This window comes from Primulina tabacum, chromosome 5 (genome assembly GCF_025594145.1).
Source record: "Primulina tabacum isolate GXHZ01 chromosome 5, ASM2559414v2, whole genome shotgun sequence".
In the NCBI taxonomy this organism is placed as follows: Eukaryota; Viridiplantae; Streptophyta; class Magnoliopsida; order Lamiales; family Gesneriaceae; genus Primulina; species Primulina tabacum.
The window spans coordinates 36634882-36657043 of NC_134554.1; the positions used below are offsets into that span (position 1 = coordinate 36634882).

At 32.5% G+C, this 22162-nt stretch overlaps 2 protein-coding genes across 5 annotated transcripts; both read left to right on the plus strand.

Moving 5' to 3' along the window:
• The first annotated feature begins 2667 nt into the window (after nt 1-2667).
• Nucleotides 2668-6979, plus strand: LOC142547519 (putative transcription factor PosF21). 4 transcript variants are annotated; one of them, XM_075655873.1, is made up of 6 exons: nt 2668-2691; nt 2884-3049; nt 3169-4043; nt 5580-5712; nt 6144-6228; nt 6377-6979. In XM_075655873.1, the coding sequence occupies exons 3-6, from the start codon at nt 4000-4002 to the stop codon at nt 6715-6717; spliced, it is 603 nt and encodes a 200-aa protein (XP_075511988.1). In that variant the 5' UTR covers nt 2668-2691; nt 2884-3049; nt 3169-3999; the 3' UTR covers nt 6718-6979. The 4 variants fall into 4 exon arrangements, 3 of the variants coding, with proteins under 3 accessions (XP_075511988.1, XP_075511987.1, XP_075511989.1); XM_075655872.1 differs by lacking the exon at nt 2668-2691 and having other exon boundaries at nt 2758-3049; XM_075655874.1 differs by lacking the exon at nt 2668-2691 and having other exon boundaries at nt 2758-3049; nt 3169-3568.
• A 5293-nt stretch (nt 6980-12272) lies between these two features.
• Nucleotides 12273-13452, plus strand: LOC142544391 (F-box protein At2g35280-like). The gene is made up of 3 exons (XM_075651446.1): nt 12273-12430; nt 12775-12940; nt 13060-13452. The coding sequence occupies exons 1-3, from the start codon at nt 12273-12275 to the stop codon at nt 13450-13452; spliced, it is 717 nt and encodes a 238-aa protein (XP_075507561.1).
• Nucleotides 13453-22162: the final 8710 nt, after the last annotated feature.

Consider the following 22162-nt stretch of genomic DNA (forward strand, 5'->3'; position numbering starts at 1 on the left):
TCATCAATTATATTATGAAATCAAAATAGTTATTCATTTATATTATATTATTAAATTTAAGCACGTTATACTAACTAATTTTCGTACGTTAATGTGACATCAAAATTTCTTTACATTGTTTGAGTTCATTAATAGTTTTTGTATATCTATATATTTTTTTTTCGATTTTTTCTTCAAGTTATCAATAATTTTTATAAAAGTTCAAACTATCTTAATAAATATTATCTAAATCTATGTATATCATATCTTAATAAAATAATATTTATTTTTTACACAAAAATTATATAAAAAAAGGTATCTACTTTCCTAAATTGTTAAAACTGGTGTATATTAATCTATATTTCTTATTTAATGAAATTAATGAAACACGAAAAATACATATATGGAAATAAAATCAAGAGTGAACAGATCTTGTCACATAAAAAAAAAAATCTGAAAAAGGTCAATTACTTCGCTTTTCTAACTCAAATAGAATTTCATGTAGAATCCACGAAGGACTAAGACACATGAAATTATTGATTAATATAAATAACAGTGATCTTTATTATATTTTTCCATCCAAATCTTGTTCTTATTTCTTCTGAGCAAACTCCCATCTCTCAAGATTACAACGTGGAAATAAGCATAAAACAAAGAAAAACTTGAAGCCTGCAATCATGCCAAGAATTAAGAAGAGATTATCCGAACAATATTCCTGCAAGGAAACTCAACGTGAGGTTTCAAGAATCGAAACGTTTCCGAATGAATTGGTTAGTGAAGTTTTGGCTCGAGTAGCAGCATCTTCGGTTATCGATATAATTAACGTCAAGTCGAGGTATGGCTATATGAGCACGATCCTGTGGTTTTTTTTTTTTTTTGTTTTTTTATCATAAGTCTGAAAAAAGGTTTTAAAGATAATGTAATTTTTCTTCATTACATTAATTATTAGGATATCGAAGTTACTATGTTCGAGAATGAAATTCTTTTTGGGTTATTATGTTTGTTATTTTTGTTTTTGAAATATACATTTATTTTCAATATGGCCAAATTTATCTCCTCTCGTCCCCATTGTCTGGTATATCTCACTGCAATCCTTTTTATCATTAGTAGGCGTTATTTGGTTCTTGAGATTGGATGAGTGAGATGATGTACAATAAGATAAAAAAATAAACTGATACATATGAATAAACAAGATTGCATGACTAATTATTTATGTTTGGTATGATTTTTAAAATGTGGATTGAATTTCTTTGTTGGATTGTAACGATGAAACCATCCATATCATATATCCATCTGTGCTATTTATATCATTATACGTGTTTCAGTGGTATAACATGGTTACATTAATTGAATTTGACAAAAATACCCATCTCGAATTATATATATATTTTTCATTTAATGAAAAGCAACTTTTCTAAATAAATACCTAACATTTATGATTTTTTTTTTACCCGTGATGCCTATATACATGTTAAATTTTTTTTTAATGTTATGTTTGTGTGATAAGTATATAGAGTATTATTAAATTGAAAATAGTTGAGTTTAAAAATATTTTTATATAATAAAAATAATAATAATTTTTATATTAGAAATGATTATTTAAAAAATGAAAAAATTAAATAAAAATAAATGAATATTTTATTAAAATATGATAGTTATATATTCTATAAATATATTAAAATTATTTTTATGATATTGTTTTAATTAAAAGAAGGCCGATTATTTTTGTATTTTATGGGGGTATTTTTTATTTATCATCAATTATATTAAGAAATTAAAATAATTATTCTTTTATATTATATTATTAAATTTAATCATATTATACTAACTAATTTTTGTACATTTCTTTACATTGTATGAGTTTATTAGTAATTTTTGTATATATCTGTCTATCTTTTTTCGATTTTTTCTTCAAGTTATCAATAATCTTATCTAAATTTTCAAACTATCTCAATAAATCTCATCTAAATCTATGGATATCATATCTTAATAAAATAATATTTTTTTTACACAAAAATTATAAAAAAAAGTATCTACTTTTCTAAACTGTTGAAACTATGAATTATAAAGTGTATATTAATCTATATTTGATCTTATTTAATGAAATTAATGAAACACTAAAAATACATATATGGAAATAAATTAAGAGTCCCACAAATCTTGTCACATGAAAAAAAAATCTGAAAATGATCAATTTCTTAGCTTTTCTAACCCAAATAGATTTCCATGCAGAATCCTTGAAAGACTCGGACACATGAAATTATTGATTACTATAAATAAGAATCATCTTTATTATATTTTTCCATCCAATTTTTGTTCTTGTTTCTTCTGAGAAAACTCACATCTCTCAAGATTAAAACGTGGAAATAAGCATAAAACAAGAAAAACTTGAAGCCTGCAATCATGCCAAGAATTAAGAAGAGATTATCCGGACAATGTTCCTGCAAGAAAACTCAACGTGAGGTTTCAAGAATCGAAACGTTTCCGAATGAATTGGTTAGTGAAGTTTTGGCTCGAGTAGCAGCATCTTCGGTTATCGATATAATCAACGCCAAATCGACGTATGGCTACATGAACACGATCCTATGGTTTTTTTTTTTTTTTTTTATCATAAGTCTTAAAAAGGGTTTTAAAGATAAAGTAATTTTTCTTCGTTACATTAATTATTAGGATACACTTAAATAATACACATATCCCACTCGCACTTGACAGGTAAGAACGAGTTATCTTTTCTTCTTCAATGGCTTCCGCCATATCTGCTAATATTAATATATATGACATTCGAATCATGGAAATAGACCAATAACCCTTACGGGTTTTGAATTTTTTCGTCTCATGTTGTAGTTTCTTTAATTAAATTCGGTTTGATTTTTCAATTTTTTTTTTGGGGTATGGAAAATACAGTTGTAAAACATTCAAAGAAATTGGCGAAGATTCGCATGTCTACCATCACGTGTCTCTGGACAATCTGTGTACAGATTCCTGGACGCCCCTGAGTGAAGAACAACATGCTTTCTTGAACAAGTGCTGGAAATCGGAAAATCCCGAATTGTTGTATCGACAAGCGGTGGTAAGTTTGTTTAGTTCAATGATTGGATAATTGTTGGATTCTATGAGATAATGATCATGTATATTATATATGTTGAATGATGCCGATTAATTAATTAATTTTCAAATTTCTTGATTCAGGTGGACTACTTTAATGGGGTGGATCTTGAATCGGCTTGCAACCAACTACACAAGGCTATGAAGTCAAGTCACATTGGGGCACTTTATGTCACTTGCATAATACTAATTTTGAACGATGATGACAAGTTTAAAGACAAGGGTATTGAAATCATTAGTAACATGCAGAAGTCCGCATCGATGAGACGAAAATTGATTTCGCACCGGAAAAATTTGATGGAATCTCTGAGGCGAATGTGGGTGAAGAATCCCATCTTAAACCAGCAGCCCATCTTCTGCAAAACGCCACATCGAAATCGCTGGAGATCTGGGTGGAGGGATATGGATGCAAAGTTGCAGTGCCAAGCTTGTTGTGTTGATAGGGAGATCAGTGCTATTTGCGGTTTTTTCAATTGAGGATTTGGTAAGACTTTAATGTAACTAACGTGACTTTAATGTTAGCTTTAGTCATATTTTGATCAGTCGGATGTATGGATATTTAGATCCTAAAAGATTAAAGATACATTATTTCCTGAAAAATGTCTTTAAGATACATCTTTATTTGTAGAAATTTGAGTACATTCTGTGATATACACTCATATATTCATGATTAGATATTTCAAAAGCTTCCTCACTATAGAGTAAGTCTTGGTATCAGCTGAGAACATAGCATACAAGATATCGATGTTAGGTAGATTTCAGAAGCCTCCTCACTAGAAGAAGTCTTGCTTCCTGCGGAAGGATGTAGAAGAGAGCCATTTTGTTTGGTTTTTCCACCAGTTCTCAGTTGCAACGACTCTTTCTTCCGCAGTGAGATTTGGAAGCAGCCCCAATTCACCAAACACTTGCTTGATCATGCTTGATATATCCTCATCGCGGCTGCCAGTGTTTCTAACCAGGTCTGACATTGTAGCAGTCATCATATCAGTAAACTTGTTAATTGCCTCCACAAATGGGTGATCATCCAACACCTGGTACTTTTTCCGTGCTACATACCTGGTAAAATAACATGTCACAATTGTTAAAAACACAAACGAGATGGTCATAAGTTGGTGTATCACTAGGAGTAGTAGGATGTCTTTATCTGCTTTCCCATAGAAGAAACATTTCTGCCACAACTTGAACTGATGGGGGACGAAACAAATATAAATTAATGGGGGCCAAAACAACAAAATTCCTACACAGAATTTTAGTGATGTTTTTTTTTTCCTTTTGAGAATCACGAGTAACAATAGCACAGTAACTTACATTTCAGGCTAGACAATCAGAAAATCACAAGTTCTTAATTAAAACTCAATGGTACTTGATTAGTCACAAATACTAAACCATCACATTCTTCAGTCAACATTGGTTTTGCTTATCATATTTCAGGGTTCCATAGGCAACACAATCATCGCCTTCCTGAAAAAAGAAATGATACATAGCCATACAGATAACATAAATAAGATAACTAAACTTTAAACAAATTGTAATAAATCACAAAAGAACTTCAAACTTTTGTGAATGTATACATAGGAATCAGTGCCTGATATGTTAAACATTAGACAGCTTTATAAATTCAGCCAAAATAGAGCTCGCGGCACTTCTTGGTCTTGCAATTCTCTATCTCATCAAGATTTTGATATGGTGTCGGCGCTGTCAGCTGAACCTTCGCATTTCTAGCAGATAAAAGGCTGCAAAATACTATATATAAAAAGTTAACATTATTCTAACAAGATGGTAATGCCACCACCATGGTTCCACGCATTATTAATCAGATTTCACCATTCCATCTGCGGTAAATGATCCACCCCACTCCATAACTCACAATGTTTATATGTATAGAATCTTGAAACTTTTAAACCCCTCAAAATTTTTATTATTGATTTTCTTTTGACACAATTCTTACAAATTTTTTAGTTAAGGGCCATGCCTTAGGTTTGGTGCGAAATTTTGTGCTTAATGATAGCTATTGTTTCACATTTTGTTGATATTTACCAATGTTGAATTTTGTTTCGTAAATCTCTATCATATGATTACATGAGATGAAACTTTTGTATCACTTTTCTGTCTGCACCTGCATATTCTGGGTTGCTAATGTTGTTTGTCCTTTGGGCCTGACACATGACATGTCATTCTAGCCCTTCTCGTGTGAATAGATTAAGAAGTTCCATGTATCAAATTACTTTACATCCCTTGTATTCAACAAAGTATTATTTCGCTATCAATGTCTAAATTTGTTAGATTGCCAAAGAAAGAAAATGAAATTGATTTGAAATTATTGTGCTGCGTTTCAATTCCTTCCGGGTAACCAAAACTACCAATTTATATTTCCCAAAACTGTTATGTTGTAATCTAGTATGTAGGCATTTACTTCAAATATTTTCTTGGAAAAAAGAAAATTTAATTTAATTTGATTGTTTTTTAACTTCTGTCTCTTTTGTGGCTCCTGATAGGATTTGGGCAAATAGGCAGTCAGCAGCGAGGTCAAAGGAACGGAAGATGAGATATATTGCTGAGCTTGAAAGGAAAGTCCAAACTTTGCAAACTGAAGCAACTTCCTTGTCTGCTCAGTTGACCTTATTGCGGGTGATTTTTACGTTTCCTTTTTATTCCAACTGCAGATTCCTCCCATGAAATGGAAAGCAAGTAAATGTATCGGAATTAAAATATGGGTGAATTTAAACATTAGAGCTGCTGACATCCAAGAATCGTTTGTTGTGTTAAGCCTAGCATCGGCATTCTTAAATTTATTGTAGTGTAGCAAACATACGCACCTGGAGCTATGTCTGTTCTTTGTGGTGAAAAACTTTTAACTTCCACTCATGCAACAAACATGTACGTATTTGACATTCTTCACGAGCAGGTTTCTTGTTTATTTCCCTCGTCTAAGAAAAGGGGAGAAAGGCCGATGCTTCTCTGTTCTTGTTTTATCGCCTTTATGTTTTTCTCACTCTTGTTAAATATTTTATAACCAAGATCAGTAAGCATCATGTTCACTTCTAATATTTAATCAACAGAGAGATACACATGGTCTTACCGTAGAAAACAATGAGCTCAAACCGCGGTTACAAACTATGGAACAACAAGTGCAGTTGCAAGATGGTATGTTTCAGAACCTCTTAACTACTTACTCACGTAGGAACTTTAATTCGAGTTGCATTTTAAAAGCTCCTATGCATGCTCAAATCTATTTACTTTCCAGAATTTGTTGTTTGATGCTGATTGATGTCTTTTATATCCATTAAACCAGCGTTAAATGATGCCCTGAAGGAGGAGGTTCAGCTTCTTAAGGTGCTGACAGGACAGACGATTCCAAATGGTGGACCTATGCTGAATTTTCCTGCATCAACCTATGGAACCGAAAAGCCTTACTATAGTAACAACCAAGCTATGCATGCATTATTAACAGCTCAACAATTACAGCAGCTCCAATTACATTCCCAGAAGCAACAGAATCAGTTTAAACAGCACCAGATGCACCAATTTCAGCAGCAGCCACAACCCTCTATGCAGCTGCATCAACAAGCTGGGGACGTGAAGGCATCATCCATTCAAAAAGACATTGATCCAGATGCGTCGTCAAAGGATTAGAAATGGAAGCTGGGACATGTACCCGATGATGACCGAGGTCTGTACATCCCTAGAATTCTTGACGGTGGTCTGTTTCATATCTCAGTAAACCTTTGTTTAGTATGTTTTGTAATGTATATCTACATGATCTGGGATTTGTCTAGGCAGTGCAGTGAGCTTTAGTTGCATATCGAAGTTACTATGTTCGAGCTCGAGGATGAAATTCTTTGTGGCCTATAATGTTTGTTATTTTTGTTTTTGAAATATACATTTATTTTCAATATGGCCAAATTTATCCCCTCTCGTCCCCTATATCTCAGTGCAATTCTTGTTATAATTAGTAGGCGTTATTTGGTTCTTCATGAGATTGGATGAGTGAGAGGGTGTACAATATGATAAAAAAAATTAAGCTGATACATAGGAATAAACAAGATTGTAAGACTAATTATTTATATTTGGTATGATTTTTAAAAAGTGGATTGAATTTGTTTGTTGGATTGTAACAATGAAATCATCCATATTATATATCCATATGTGCTATTTATATCATTATACGTGTGTCAGTGATATTACATGGTTACATTAATTGAATTTGACAAAAATACCCTTCTCCAATTATAATTTTGTTTTTTTTTTTCCATTTAATGAAAAATATCTTAACTACTTTTCTAAATAAATACCTAACATTTATGATATTTTTTTTAATGTTATGTTTGTGTGATAAGTATACAGAGTATTATAAAATTGAAAATAGTTGAGTTTAAAAATATTTTTTTAATTTTAAATTTTTTTATATTAAAAATGATACGATTATTTAAAAACTGAAAATAAAAATAATATAAATGAATATATTATTAAAATATGATAGTTATATATTCTATATTAAAATTATTTTTATGATATTGTTTTAATTAAAAGAAGGTCGATTATTTTTGTATTTTTATTGGGATATTTTTTTATTTATCATCAATTATATTATGAAATCAAAATAGTTATTCATTTATATTATATTATTAAATTTAAGCACGTTATACTAACTAATTTTCGTACGTTAATGTGACATCAAAATTTCTTTACATTGTCTGAGTTCATTAGTAGTTTTTGTATATCTATATATTTTTTTTTTCGATTTTTTCTTCAAGTTATCAATAATTTTTATAAAAGTTCAAACTATCTCAATAAATATTATCTAAATCTATGTATATCATATCTTAATAAAATAATATTTATTTTTTACACAAAAATTATAAAAAAAAAGGTATCTACTTGTAGGGCCCATAATCCCTACACGAGGACTGAGACAAGGAGATCCGTTATCACCTTATCTATTTGTTTTATGTGCATACGGTTTATCTGCTCTATTTACTTCGTATGAGGCAAGAGGGTGGATCCGGGGTGTGCGTGTTGCTTCATCTAGTCCATCGGTTTCTCATCTTTTCTTTGCGGACGATAGTTTGGTGTTCTTCAGGGCTTCGTTGGAAGAAGGGGCTCGTGTTAAAGAATGTCTACATGCCTATGAAAGAGCATCGGGTCAGTTGATTAACTATGATAAGTCAGCGCTATCCTTTAGCCCAAATACCAACTCATCTCTTATTGAGTCAATCAAAATGGTTTTGACCATTCCAGTAGTTCAAAGACATGATATCTACTTGGGACTACCCACGGTTTCGCTGAGAAGCAAGAGACTCCAATTCCGATATCTGGTGGACAGAGTGGTTAAGAGAACCCAAGGATGGGGACATAAATGTTTCTCGGTCGGGGGAAAGGAATTACTTATCAAATCTGTACTCCAATCTATCCCTACTTATGCTATGTCCTGCTTCAGAATTCCTAAGTCAATCTGTGATGAGATCGAGAAAGAATGTGCAAATTTCTGGTGGGGAGTGGAGAATGGAAAGAGGAAATTGCACTGGAAAACTTGGGATTTTCTATGCAAACCGAAAATGAGGGGAGGACTCGGCTTTCGAAAAATGGATGAATTTAACCGAGCACTGTTGGCCAATCAATTCTGGAGACTATTGCGAAATCCTGAATCCCTAGCAACCAAAGTCCTTAAGGGACGGTACTTTCGACATGGAGATATTATGACCGCAGGGACAGGTACCAATCCGTCATTTATTTGGAGATCTCTTGTCTGGAGCAGAGAAATTCTTGATAAGGGATTGATTTGGCGAGTTGGAAATGGACACTCAATAAGAATCTTTGAGGATAATTGGGTTCCAGGTTTGACATCAAAATTATGCATTCCCAATGAAACATGGCAGAATGATGCGAAAGTAGAGTCCTTGATTATAAATGGAGTTTGGGACACTTCGGCGATATTGCACAACTTCAATCCATTCATTGCCGAGAAAATAATACAGACTCCTCTTCTTGCTCAACATACTGGTGATACCAGATTTTGGCGTTTTGATACGAAAGGTCACTGCTCCGCGAGGGATGGTTATCGTCTACAGAGAGGTCTTTTTTCACCCCCGGGGAACCAATCAGAGCATTCAATGCAAAAATGGTGGTCCTTTATCTGGAGCCTCTCCATACCCCCGAAGGTACGCATTTTTTGGTGGCGGGTAGCCCATGATATCATTCCCACAAACCTAAATCTACTCCACCATCATGTGCCAGTTAGTGGGCAGTGTTACTTATGCTATTCCCAACATGATTCTACATGCCACTCATTATTTTTTTGTGAGGCTGTCAAGAAGCGATGGAAGGAGACAGAATATTACTCAATGCTAAAATCTGTCAAAAGAGCCTGCACGATGGACTTGTGCTGTTGGATGAGCGAACAATTATCCCATAAGAATTTTGAAAATTTTGCTATACTATCCTGGGCAGTATGGAAAGAAAGGCTAAAGATCCTACATGGCAATGACGGGCTACTCAATGAAAGGGTAATTACTTGGAGCAATACCTTTCTAACCGAATTCCAAGCTGCTAAATCGACTCCTCGAAGTCCTCCTCAAGGGCGAGCTCTGACCAGCAAATGGAAGCCACCAGAAGCAAATGATTTAAAGATGAATGTTGTTGCATGCTTCAATGAACACCTGAATCGATACAGTATAGGTGGAGCACTACGAGACAACCAAGGTAGACTACTCCTGGCCTTTGGGAAACAAATTTCGAAACCAATATCAGTGCTTATGGGAGAACTAGAGGCAGTTCATGCAGGTATCAAGTTATTATATGACAAACATATCCATGATGTCCAAGTTACAACAGATTCCTTATTGGCAGTGCAAGCAGTCACGACCTTTAAGGATGACATTAGCTATGTAGGATTACGGGCTTCGGTAATCAAAGATCTGGTCCAGAAGCCGGTAGTGTCAAGTCTTACTTATGAGAATAGATTGGCTAATAATATGGCCCACAGTATTGCTCATTTTTCTTCTTGCTCCCACTCATCCTTTGTCTGGAAGAATGGCGAGTTTCCTCTGTGGCTAGTAAATCTTGTAACTCTTGATCTTTCTCAATAAAATTACAAGTTTTTGCTGTAAAAAAAAAAAGGTATCTACTTTTCTAAATTGTTAAAACTGGTGTATATTAATCTATATTTCTTATTTAGTGAAATTAATGAAACACGAAAAATACATATATGGAAATAAAATCAAGAGTGAACAGATCTTGCCACATAAAAAAAAATCTGAAAAAGGTCAATTGCTTCGCTTTTCTAACTCAAATAGAATTTCATGCAGAATCCATGAAGGACTAGGATACATGAAATTATTGATTACTATAAATAACAATGATCTTTATTATATTTTTCCATCCAAATCTTGTTCTTATTTCTTCTGAGCAAACTCCCATCTCTCAAGATTACAACGTGGAAATAAGCATAAAACAAGAAAAACTTGAAGCCTGCAATCATGCCAAGAATTAAGAAAAGATTATCCGGACAATATTCCTGCAAGGAAACTCAACGTGAGGTTTCAAGAATCGAAACGTTTCCGAATGAATTGGTTAGTAAGTTTTGGCTCGAGTAGCAGCATCTTCGGTTATCGATATAATTAACGTCAAGTCAAGGTATGGCTACATGAGTACGATCCTATATTTTTTTTTATCATAAGTCTGAAAAAAAGTTTTAAAGATAATGTAATTTTTCTTCATTACATTAACTATTAGGATATCGAAGTTACTATGTTCGAGGATGAAATTCTTTGTGGGCTATAATGTTTGTTATTTTTGTTTTTGAAATATACATTTATTTTCAATATGGCCAAATTTATCTCCTCTCGTCCCCATTGTCTGGTATATCTCAATGCAATCCTTTTTATCATTAGTAGGCGTTATTTGGTTCTTGAGATTGGATGAGTGAGAGGATGTACAATAGGATAAAAAAATAAACTGATACATAGGAATAAACAAGATTGCATGACTAATTATTTATGTTTCGTATGATTTTTAAAAAGTGGATTGAATTTGTTTGTTGGATTGTAACGAAGAAACCATCTATATCATATATCCATCTTTGCTATTTATATCATTATACGTGTTTCAGTGGTATAACATGGTTACATTAATTGAATTTGACAAAAATACCCTTCTCGAATTATATATATATATTTCATTTAATGAAAAGCAACTTTTCTAAATAAATACCTAACATTTATGATTTTTTTTTTTACCCGTGATGCCTATATACATGTTAAATTTTTTTTTAATGTTATGTTTGTGTGATAAGTATATAGAGTATTATTAAATTGAAAATAGTTGAGTTTAAAAATATTTTTATATAATAAAAATAATAATAATTTTTATATTAGAAATGATTATTTAAAAACTGAAAAAATTAAATAAAAATAAATGAATATTTTATTAAAATATGATAGTTATATATTCTATAAATATATTAAAATTATTTTTATGATATTGTTTTAATTAAAAGATGGCCGATTATTTTTGTATTTTTATGGGGGTATTTTTTATTTATCATCAATTATATTAAAAAATTAAAATAGTTATTCTTTTATATTATATTATTAAATTTAATCATATTATACTAACTAATTTTTGTACATTTCTTTACATTGTATGAGTTTATTAGTAATTTTTGTATATATCTGTCTATCTTTTTTCGATTTTTTCTTCAAGTTATCAATAAATCTTATCTAAATTTTCAAACTATCTCAATAAATCTCATCTAAATCTATGGATATCATATCTTAATAAAATAATATTTTTTTTACACAAAAATTATAAAAAAAAGTATCTACTTTTCTAAACTGTTGAAACTATGAATTATAAAGTGTATATTAATCTATATTTGATCTTATTTAATGAAATTAATGAAACACTAAAAATACATATATGGAAATAAAATTAAGAGTCCCACAAATCTTGTCACATGAAAAAAAATCTGAAAATGATCAATTTCTTAGCTTTTCTAACCCAAATAGATTTCCATGCAGAATCCTTGAAAGACTCGGACACATGAAATTATTGATTACTATAAATAAGAATCATCTTTATTATATTTTTCCATCCAATTTTTGTTCTTGTTTCTTCTGAGAAAACTCACATCTCTCAAGATTAAAACGTGGAAATAAGCATAAAACAAGAAAAACTTGAAGCCTGCAATCATGCCAAGAATTAAAAAGAGATTATCCGGACAATGTTCCTGCAAGAAAACTCAACGTGAGATTTCAAGAATCGAAACGTTTCCGAATGAATTGGTTAGTGAAGTTTTGGCTCGAGTAGCAGCATCTTCGGTTATCGATATAATCAACGCCAAGTCGAGGTATGACTACATGAACACGATCCTATGATTTTTTTTTTTTTTTTTTATCATAAGTCTTAAAAAGGGTTTTAAAGATAAAGTAATTTTTCTTCGTTACATTAATTATTAGGATACACGTAAATAATACACATATCCCACTCGCACTTGACAGGTAAGAACGAGTTATCTTTTCTTCTTCAATGGCTTCCGCCATATCTGCTAATATTAATATATATGACATTCGAATCATGGAAATAGACCAATAACCCTTACGGGTTTTGAATTTTTTTGTCTCATGTTGTAGTTTCTTTAATTAAATTCGCTTTGATTTTTCAATTTTTTTTTTTGGGGTATGGAAAATACAGTTGTAAAACATTCAAAGAAATTGGCGAAGATTCGCATGTCTACCATCACGTGTCTCTGGACAATCTGTGTACAGATTCCTGGACGCCTCTGAGTGAAGAACAACATGCTTTCTTGAACAAGTGCTGGAAATCGGAAAATCCCGAATTGTTGTATCGACAAGCGGTGGTAAGTTTGTTTAGTTCAATGATTGGATAATTGTTGGATTCTATGAGATAATGATCATGTATATTATATATGTTGAATGATGCCGATTAATTAATTAATTTTCAAATTTCTTGATTCAGGTGGACTACTTTAATGGGGTGGATCTTGAATCGGCTTGCAACCAACTACACAAGGCTATGAAGTCAAGTCACATTGGGGCACTTTATGTCACTTGCATAATACTAATTTTGAACGATGATGACAAGTTTAAAGACAAGGGTATTGAAATCATTAGTAACATGCAGAAGTCCGCATCGATGAGACGAAAATTGATTTCGCACCGGAAAAATTTGATGGAATCTCTGAGGCGAATGTGGGTGAAGAATCCCATCTTAAACCAGCAGCCCATCTTCTGCAAAACGCCACATCGAAATCGCTGGAGATCTGGGTGGAGGGATATGGATGCAAAGTTGCAGTGCCAAGCTTGTTGTGTTGATAGGGAGATCAGTGCTATTTGCGGTTTTTTCAATTGAGGATTTGGTAAGACTTTAATGTAACTAACGTGACTTTAATGTTAGCTTTAGTCATATTTTGATCAGTCGGATGTATGGATATTTAGATCCTAAAAGATTAAAGATACATTATTTCCTGAAAAATGTCTTTAAGATACATCTTTATTTGTAGAAATTTGAGTACATTCTGTGATATACACTCATATATTCATGATTAGATATTTCAAAAGCTTCCTCACTATAGAGTAAGTCTTGGTATCAGCTGAGAACATAGCATACAAGATATCGATGTTAGGTAGATTTCAGAAGCCTCCTCACTAGAAGAAGTCTTGCTTCCTGCGGAAGGATGTAGAAGAGAGCCATTTTGTTTGGTTTTTCCACCAGTTCTCAGTTGCAACGACTCTTTCTTCCGCAGTGAGATTTGGAAGCAGCCCCAATTCACCAAACACTTGCTTGATCATGCTTGATATATCCTCATCGCGGCTGCCAGTGTTTCTAACCAGGTCTGACATTGTAGCTCTCATCATATCAGTAAACTTGTTAATTGCCTCCACAAATGGGTGATCATCCAACACCTGGTACTTTTTCCGTGCTACATACCTGGTAAAATAACATGTCACAATTGTTAAAAACACAAACGAGCTGGTCATCAGTTGGTGTATCACTAGGAGTAGTAGGATGTCTTTATCTGCTTTCCCATAGAAGAAACATTTCTGCCACAACTTGAACTGATGGGGGACGGAACAAATATAAATTAATGGGAGCCAAAACAACAAAATTCCTACACAGAATTTTAGTGATGTTTTTTTTTTCCTTTTGAGAATCACGAGTAACAATAGCACAGTAACTTACATTTCAGGCTAGACAATCAGAAAATCACAAGTTCTTAATTAAAACTCAATGGTACTTGATTAGTCACAAATACTAAACCATCACATTCTTCAGTCAACATTGGTTTTGCTTATCATATTTCAGGGTTCCATAGGCAACACAATCATCGCCTTCCTGAAAAAAGAAATGATACATAGCCATACAGATAACATAAATAAGATAACTAAACTTTAAACAAATTGTAATAAATCACAAAAGAACTTCAAACTTTTGTGAATGTATACATAGGAATCAGTGCCTGATATGTTAAACATTAGACAGCTTTATAAATTCAGCCAAAATAGAGCTCGCGGCACTTCTTGGTCTTGCAATTCTCTATCTCATCAAGATTTTGATATGGTGTCGGCGCTGTCAGCTGAACCTTCGCATTTCTAGCAGATAAAAGGCTGCAAAATACTATATATAAAAAGTTAACATTATTCTAACAAGATGGTAATGCCACCACCATGATGGTTCCACGCATTATTAATCAGATTTCACCATTCCATCTGCGGTAAATGATCCACCCCACTCCATAACTCACAATGTTTATATGTATAGAATCTTGAAACTTTTAAACCCCTCAAAATTTTTATTATTGATTTTCTTTTGACACAATTCTTACATATTTTTTAGTTAAGGGCCATGCCTTAGGTTTGGTGCGAAATTTTGTGCTTAATGATAGCTATTGTTTCACATTTTTATTGATATTTACCAATGTTGAATTTTGTTTCGTAAATCTCTATCATATGATTACATGAGATAAACTTTTGTATCACTTTTCTGTCTGCACCTGCATATTCTGGGTTGCTAATGTTGTTTGTCCTTTGGGCCTGACACATGACATGTCATTCTAGCCCTTCTCGTGTGAATAGATTAAGAAGTTCCATGTATCAGATTACTTTACATCCCTTGTATTCAACAAAGTATTATTTCGCTATCAATGTCTAAATTTGTTAGATTGCCAAAGAAAGAAAAATGAAATTGATTTGAAATTATTGTGCTGCGTTTCAATTCCTTCCGGGTAACCAAAACTACCAATTTATATTTCCCAAAACTGTTATGTTGTAATCTAGTATGTAGGCATTTACTTCAAATATTTTCTTGGAAAAAAGAAAATTTAATTTAATTTGATTGTTTTTTAACTTCTGTCTCTTTTGTGGCTCCTGATAGGATTTGGGCAAATAGGCAGTCAGCAGCGAGGTCAAAGGAACGGAAGATGAGATATATTGCTGAGCTTGAAAGGAAAGTCCAAACTTTGCAAACTGAAGCAACTTCCTTGTCTGCTCAGTTGACCTTATTGCGGGTGATTTTTACGTTTCCTTTTTATTCCAACTGCAGATTCCTCCCATGAAATGGAAAGCAAGTAAATGTATCGGAATTAAAATATGGGTGAATTTAAACATTAGAGCTGCTGACATCCAAGAATCGTTTGTTGTGTTAAGCCTAGCATTGGCATTCTTAAATTTATTGTGGTGTAGCAAACATACGCACCTGGAGCTATGTCTGTTCTTTGTGGTGAAAAACTTTTAACTTCCACTCATGCAACAAACATGTACGTATTTGACATTCTTCACGAGCAGGTTTCTTGTTTATTTCCCTCGTCTAAGAAAAGGGGAGAAAGGCCGATGCTTCTCTGTTCTTGTTTTATCCCCTTTATGTTTTTCACTCTTGTTAAATATTTTATAACCAAGATCAGTAAGCATCATGTTCACTTCTAATATTTAATCAACAGAGAGATACACATGGTCTTACTGTAGAAAACAATGAGCTCAAACCGCGGTTACAAACTATGGAACAACAAGTGCAGTTGCAAGATGGTATGTTTCAGAACCTCTTAACTACTTACTCACGTAGGAACTTTAATTCGAGTTGCATTTTAAAAGCTCCTATGCATGCTCAAATCTATTTACTTTCCAGAATTTGTTGTTTGATGCTGATTGATGTCTTTTATATCCATTAAACCAGCGTTAAATGATGCCCTGAAGGAGGAGGTTCAGCTTCTTAAGGTGCTGACAGGACAGACGATTCCAAATGGTGGACCTATGCTGAATTTTCCTGCATCAACCTATGGAACCGAAAAGCCTTACTATAGTAACAACCAAGCTATGCATGCATCATTAACTAGCTCAACAATTACAGCAGCTCCAATTACATTCCCAGAAGCAACAGAATCAGTTTCAACAGCACCAGATGTACCAATTTCAGCAGCAGCCACAACCCTCTATGCAGCTGCATCAACAAGCTGGGGACGTGAAGGCATCATCCATTCAAAAAGACATTGATCCAGATGTGTCGTCAAAGGATTAGAAATGGAAGCTGGGACATGTACCCGATGATGACCGAGGTCTGTACATCCCTAGAATTCTTGACGGTGGTCTGTTTCATATCTCAGTAAACCTTTGTTTAGTATGTTTTGTAATGTATATCTACATGATCTGGGATTTGTCTAGGCAGTGCAGTGAGCTTTAGTTGCATATCGAAGTTACTATGTTCGAGCTCGAGGATGAAATTCTTTGTGGCCTATAATGTTTGTTATTTTTGTTTTTGAAATATACATTTATTTTCAATATGGCCAAATTTATCCCCTCTCGTCCCCTATATCTCAGTGCAATTCTTGTTATAATTAGTAGGCGTTATTTGGTTCTTCATGAGATTGGATGAGTGAGAGGGTGTACAATATGATAAAAAAAATTAAACTGACACATAGGAATAAACAAGATTGTAAGACTAATTATTTATATTTGGTATGATTTTTAAAAAGTGGATTGAATTTGTTTGTTGGATTGTAACAATGAAATCATCCATATTATATATCCATATGTGCTATTTATATCATTATACGTGTGTCAGTGATATAACATGGTTACATTAATTGAATTTGACAAAAATACCCTTCTCCAATTATAATTTTGTTTTTTTTTTCCATTTAATGAAAAATATCTTAACTACTTTTCTAAATAAATACCTAACATTTATGATATTTTTTTTAATGTTATGTTTGTGTGATAAGTATACAGAGTATTATAAAAATTGAAAATAATTGAGTTTAAAAATATTTTTTTAATTTTAAATTTTTTTTATATTAGAAATGATACGATTATTTAAAAACTGAAAATAAAAATAATATAAATGAATATATTATTAAAATATGATAGTTATATATTCTATATTAAAATTATTTTTATGATATTGTTTTAATTAAAAGAAGGTCGATTATTTTTGTATTTTTATTGGGATATTTTTTTATTTATCATCAATTATATTATGAAATCAAAATAGTTATTCATTTATATTATATTATTAAATTTAAGCACGTTATACTAACTAATTTTCGTACGTTAATGTGACATCAAAATTTCTTTACATTGTCTGAGTTCATTAGTAGTTTTTGTATATCTATATATTTTTTTTTTCGATTTTTTCTTCAAGTTATCAATAATTTTTATAAAAGTTCAAACTATCTCAATAAATATTATCTAAATCTATGTATATCATATCTTAATAAAATAATATTTATTTTTTACACAAAAATTATAAAAAAAAAGGTATCTACTTGTAGGGCCCATAATCCCTACACGAGGACTGAGACAAGGAGATCCGTTATCACCTTATCTATTTGTTTTATGTGCATACGGTTTATCTGCTCTATTTACTTCGTATGAGGCAAGAGGGTGGATCCGGGGTGTGCGTGTTGCTTCATCTAGTCCATCGGTTTCTCATCTTTTCTTTGCGGACGATAGTTTGGTGTTCTTCAGGGCTTCGTTGGAAGAAGGGGCTCGTGTTAAAGAATGTCTACATGCCTATGAAAGAGCATCGGGTCAGTTGATTAACTATGATAAGTCAGCGCTATCCTTTAGCCCAAATACCAACTCATCTCTTATTGAGTCAATCAAAATGGTTTTGACCATTCCAGTAGTTCAAAGACATGATATCTACTTGGGACTACCCACGGTTTCGCTGAGAAGCAAGAGACTCCAATTCCGATATCTGGTGGACAGAGTGGTTAAGAGAACCCAAGGATGGGGACATAAATGTTTCTCGGTCGGGGGAAAGGAATTACTTATCAAATCTGTACTCCAATCTATCCCTACTTATGCTATGTCCCTGCTTCAGAATTCCTAAGTCAATCTGTGATGAGATCGAGAAAGAATGTGCAAATTTCTGGTGGGGAGTGGAGAATGGAAAGAGGAAATTGCACTGGAAAACTTGGGATTTTCTATGCAAACCGAAAATTAGGGGAGGACTCGGCTTTCGAAAAATGGATGAATTTAACCGAGCACTGTTGGCCAATCAATTCTGGAGACTATTGCGAAATCCTGAATCCCTAGCAACCAAAGTCCTTAAGGGACGGTACTTTCGACATGGAGATATTATGACCGCAGGGACAGGTACCAATCCGTCATTTATTTGGAGATCTCTTGTCTGGAGCAGAGAAATTCTTGATAAGGGATTGATTTGGCGAGTTGGAAATGGACACTCAATAAGAATCTTTGAGGATAATTGGGTTCCAGGTTTGACATCAAAATTATGCATTTCCAATGAAACATGGCAGAATGATGCGAAAGTAGAGTCCTTGATTATAAATGGAGTTTGGGACACTTCGGCGATATTGCACAACTTCAATCCATTCATTGCCGAGAAAATAATACAGACTCCTCTTCTTGCTCAACATACTGGTGATACCAGATTTTGGCGTTTTGATACGATAGGTCACTGCTCCGCGAGGGATGGTTATCGTCTACAGAGAGGTCTTTTTTCACCCCCGGGGAACCAATCAGAGCATTCAATGCAAAAATGGTGGTCCTTTATCTGGAGCCTCTCCATACCCCCGAAGGTACGCATTTTTTGGTGGCGGGTAGCCCATGATATCATTCCCACAAACCTAAATCTACTCCACCATCATGTGCCAGTTAGTGGGCAGTGTTACTTATGCTATTCCCAACATGATTCTACATGCCACTCATTATTTTTTTGTGAGGCTGTCAAGAAGCGATGGAAGGAGACAGAATATTACTCAATGCTAAAATCTGTCAAAAGAGCCTGCACGATGGACTTGTGCTGTTGGATGAGCGAACAATTATCCCATAAGAATTTTGAAAATTTTGCTATACTATCCTGGGCAGTATGGAAAGAAAGGCTAAAGATCCTACATGGCAATGACGGGCTACTCAATGAAAGGGTAATTACTTGGAGCAATACCTTTCTAACCGAATTCCAAGCTGCTAAATCGACTCCTCGAAGTCCTCCCCAAGGGCGAGCTCTGACCAGCAAATGGAAGCCACCAGAAGCAAATGATTTAAAGATGAATGTTGTTGCATGCTTCAATGAACACCTGAATCGATACAGTATAGGTGGAGCACTACGAGACAACCAAGGTAGACTACTCCTGGCCTTTGGGAAACAAATTTCGAAACCAATATCAGTGCTTATGGGAGAACTAGAGGCAGTTCATGCAGGTATCAAGTTATTATATGACAAACATATCCATGATGTCCAAGTTACAACAGATTCCTTATTGGCAGTGCAAGCAGTCACGACCTTTAAGGATGACATTAGCTATGTAGGATTACGGGCTTCGGTAATCAAAGATCTGGTCCAGAAGCCGGTAGTGTCAAGTCTTACTTATGAGAATAGATTGGCTAATAATATGGCCCACAGTATTGCTCATTTTTCTTCTTGCTCCCACTCATCCTTTGTCTAGAAGAATGGCGAGTTTCCTCTGTGGCTAGTAAATCTTGTAACTCTTGATCTTTCTCAATAAAATTACAAGTTTTTGCTGTAAAAAAAAAAAAAGGTATCTACTTTTCTAAATTGTTAAAACTGGTGTATATTAATCTATATTTCTTATTTAGTGAAATTAATGAAACACGAAAAATACATATATGGAAATAAAATCAAGAGTGAACAGATCTTGCCACATAAAAAAAATCTGAAAAAGGTCAATTGCTTCGCTTTTCTAACTCAAATAGAATTTCATGCAGAATCCATGAAGGACTAGGATACATGAAATTATTGATTACTATAAATAACAATAATCTTTATTATATTTTTCCATCCAAATCTTGTTCTTATTTCTTCTGAGCAAACTCCCAGCTCTCAAGATTACAACGTGGAAATAAGCATAAAACAAGAAAAACTTGAAGCCTGCAATCATGCCAAGAATTAAGAAAAGATTATCCGGACAATATTCCTGCAAGGAAACTCAACGTGAGGTTTCAAGAATCGAAACGTTTCCGAATGAATTGGTTAGTAAAGTTTTGGCTCGAGTAGCAGCATCTTCGGTTATCGATATAATTAACGTCAAGTCAAGGTATGGCTACATGAGTACGATCCTATATTTTTTTTTATCATAAGTCTGAAAAAAAGTTTTAAAGATAATGTAATTTTTCTTCATTACATTAACTATTAGGATATCGAAGTTACTATGTTCGAGGATGAAATTCTTTGTGGGCTATAATGTTTGTTATTTTTGTTTTTGAAATATACATTTATTTTCAATATAGCCAAATTTATCTCCTCTCGTCCCCATTGTCTGGTATATCTCAATGCAATCCTTTTTATCATTAGTAGGCGTTATTTGGTTCTTGAGATTGGATGAGTGAGAGGATGTACAATAGGATAAAAAAATAAACTGATACATAGGAATAAACAAGATTGCATGACTAATTATTTATGTTTGGTATGATTTTTAAAAAGTGGATTGAATTTGTTTGTTGGATTGTAACGAAGAAACCATCTATATCATATATCCATCTTTGCTATTTATATCATTATACGTGTTTCAGTGGTATAACATGGTTACATTAATTGAATTTGACAAAAATACCCTTCTCGAATTATATATATATTTCATTTAATGAAAAGCAACTTTTCTAAATAAATACCTAACATTTATGATTTTTTTTTTACCCGTGATGCCTATATACATGTTAAATTTTTTTTTTAATGTTATGTTTGTGTGATAAGTATATAGAGTATTATTAAATTGAAAATAGTTGAGTTTAAAAATATTTTTATATAATAAAAATAATAATAATTTTTATATTAGAAATGATTATTTAAAAACTGAAAAAATTAAATAAAAATAAATGAATATTTTATTAAAATATGATAGTTATATATTCTATAAATATATTAAAATTATTTTTATGATATTGTTTTAATTAAAAGATGGCCGATTATTTTTGTATTTTTATGGGGGTATTTTTTATTTATCATCAATTATATTAAAAATTAAAATAGTTATTCTTTTATATTATATTATTAAATTTAATCATATTATACTAACAAATTTTTGTACATTTTTTTACATTGTATGAGTTTATTAGTAATTTTTGTATATATCTGTCTATCTTTTTTCGATTTTTTCTTCAAGTTATCAATAAATCTTATCTAAATTTTCAAACTATCTCAATAAATCTCATCTAAATCTATGGATATCATATCTTAATAAAATAATATTTTTTTTACACAAAAATTATAAAAAAAATATCTACTTTTCTAAACTGTTGAAACTATGAATTATAAAGTGTATATTAATCTATATTTGATCTTATTTAATGAAATTAATGAAACACTAAAAATACATATATGGAAATAAAATTAAGAGTCCCACAAATCTTGTCACATGAAAAAAAAATCTGAAAATGATCAATTTCTTAGCTTTTCTAACCCAAATAGATTTCCATGCAGAATCCTTGAAAGACTCGGACACATGAAATTATTGATTACTATAAATAAGAATCATCTTTATTATATTTTTTCATCCAATTTTTGTTCTTGTTTCTTCTGAGAAAACTCACATCTCTCAAGATTAAAACGTGGAAATAAGCATAAAACAAGAAAAACTTGAAGCCTG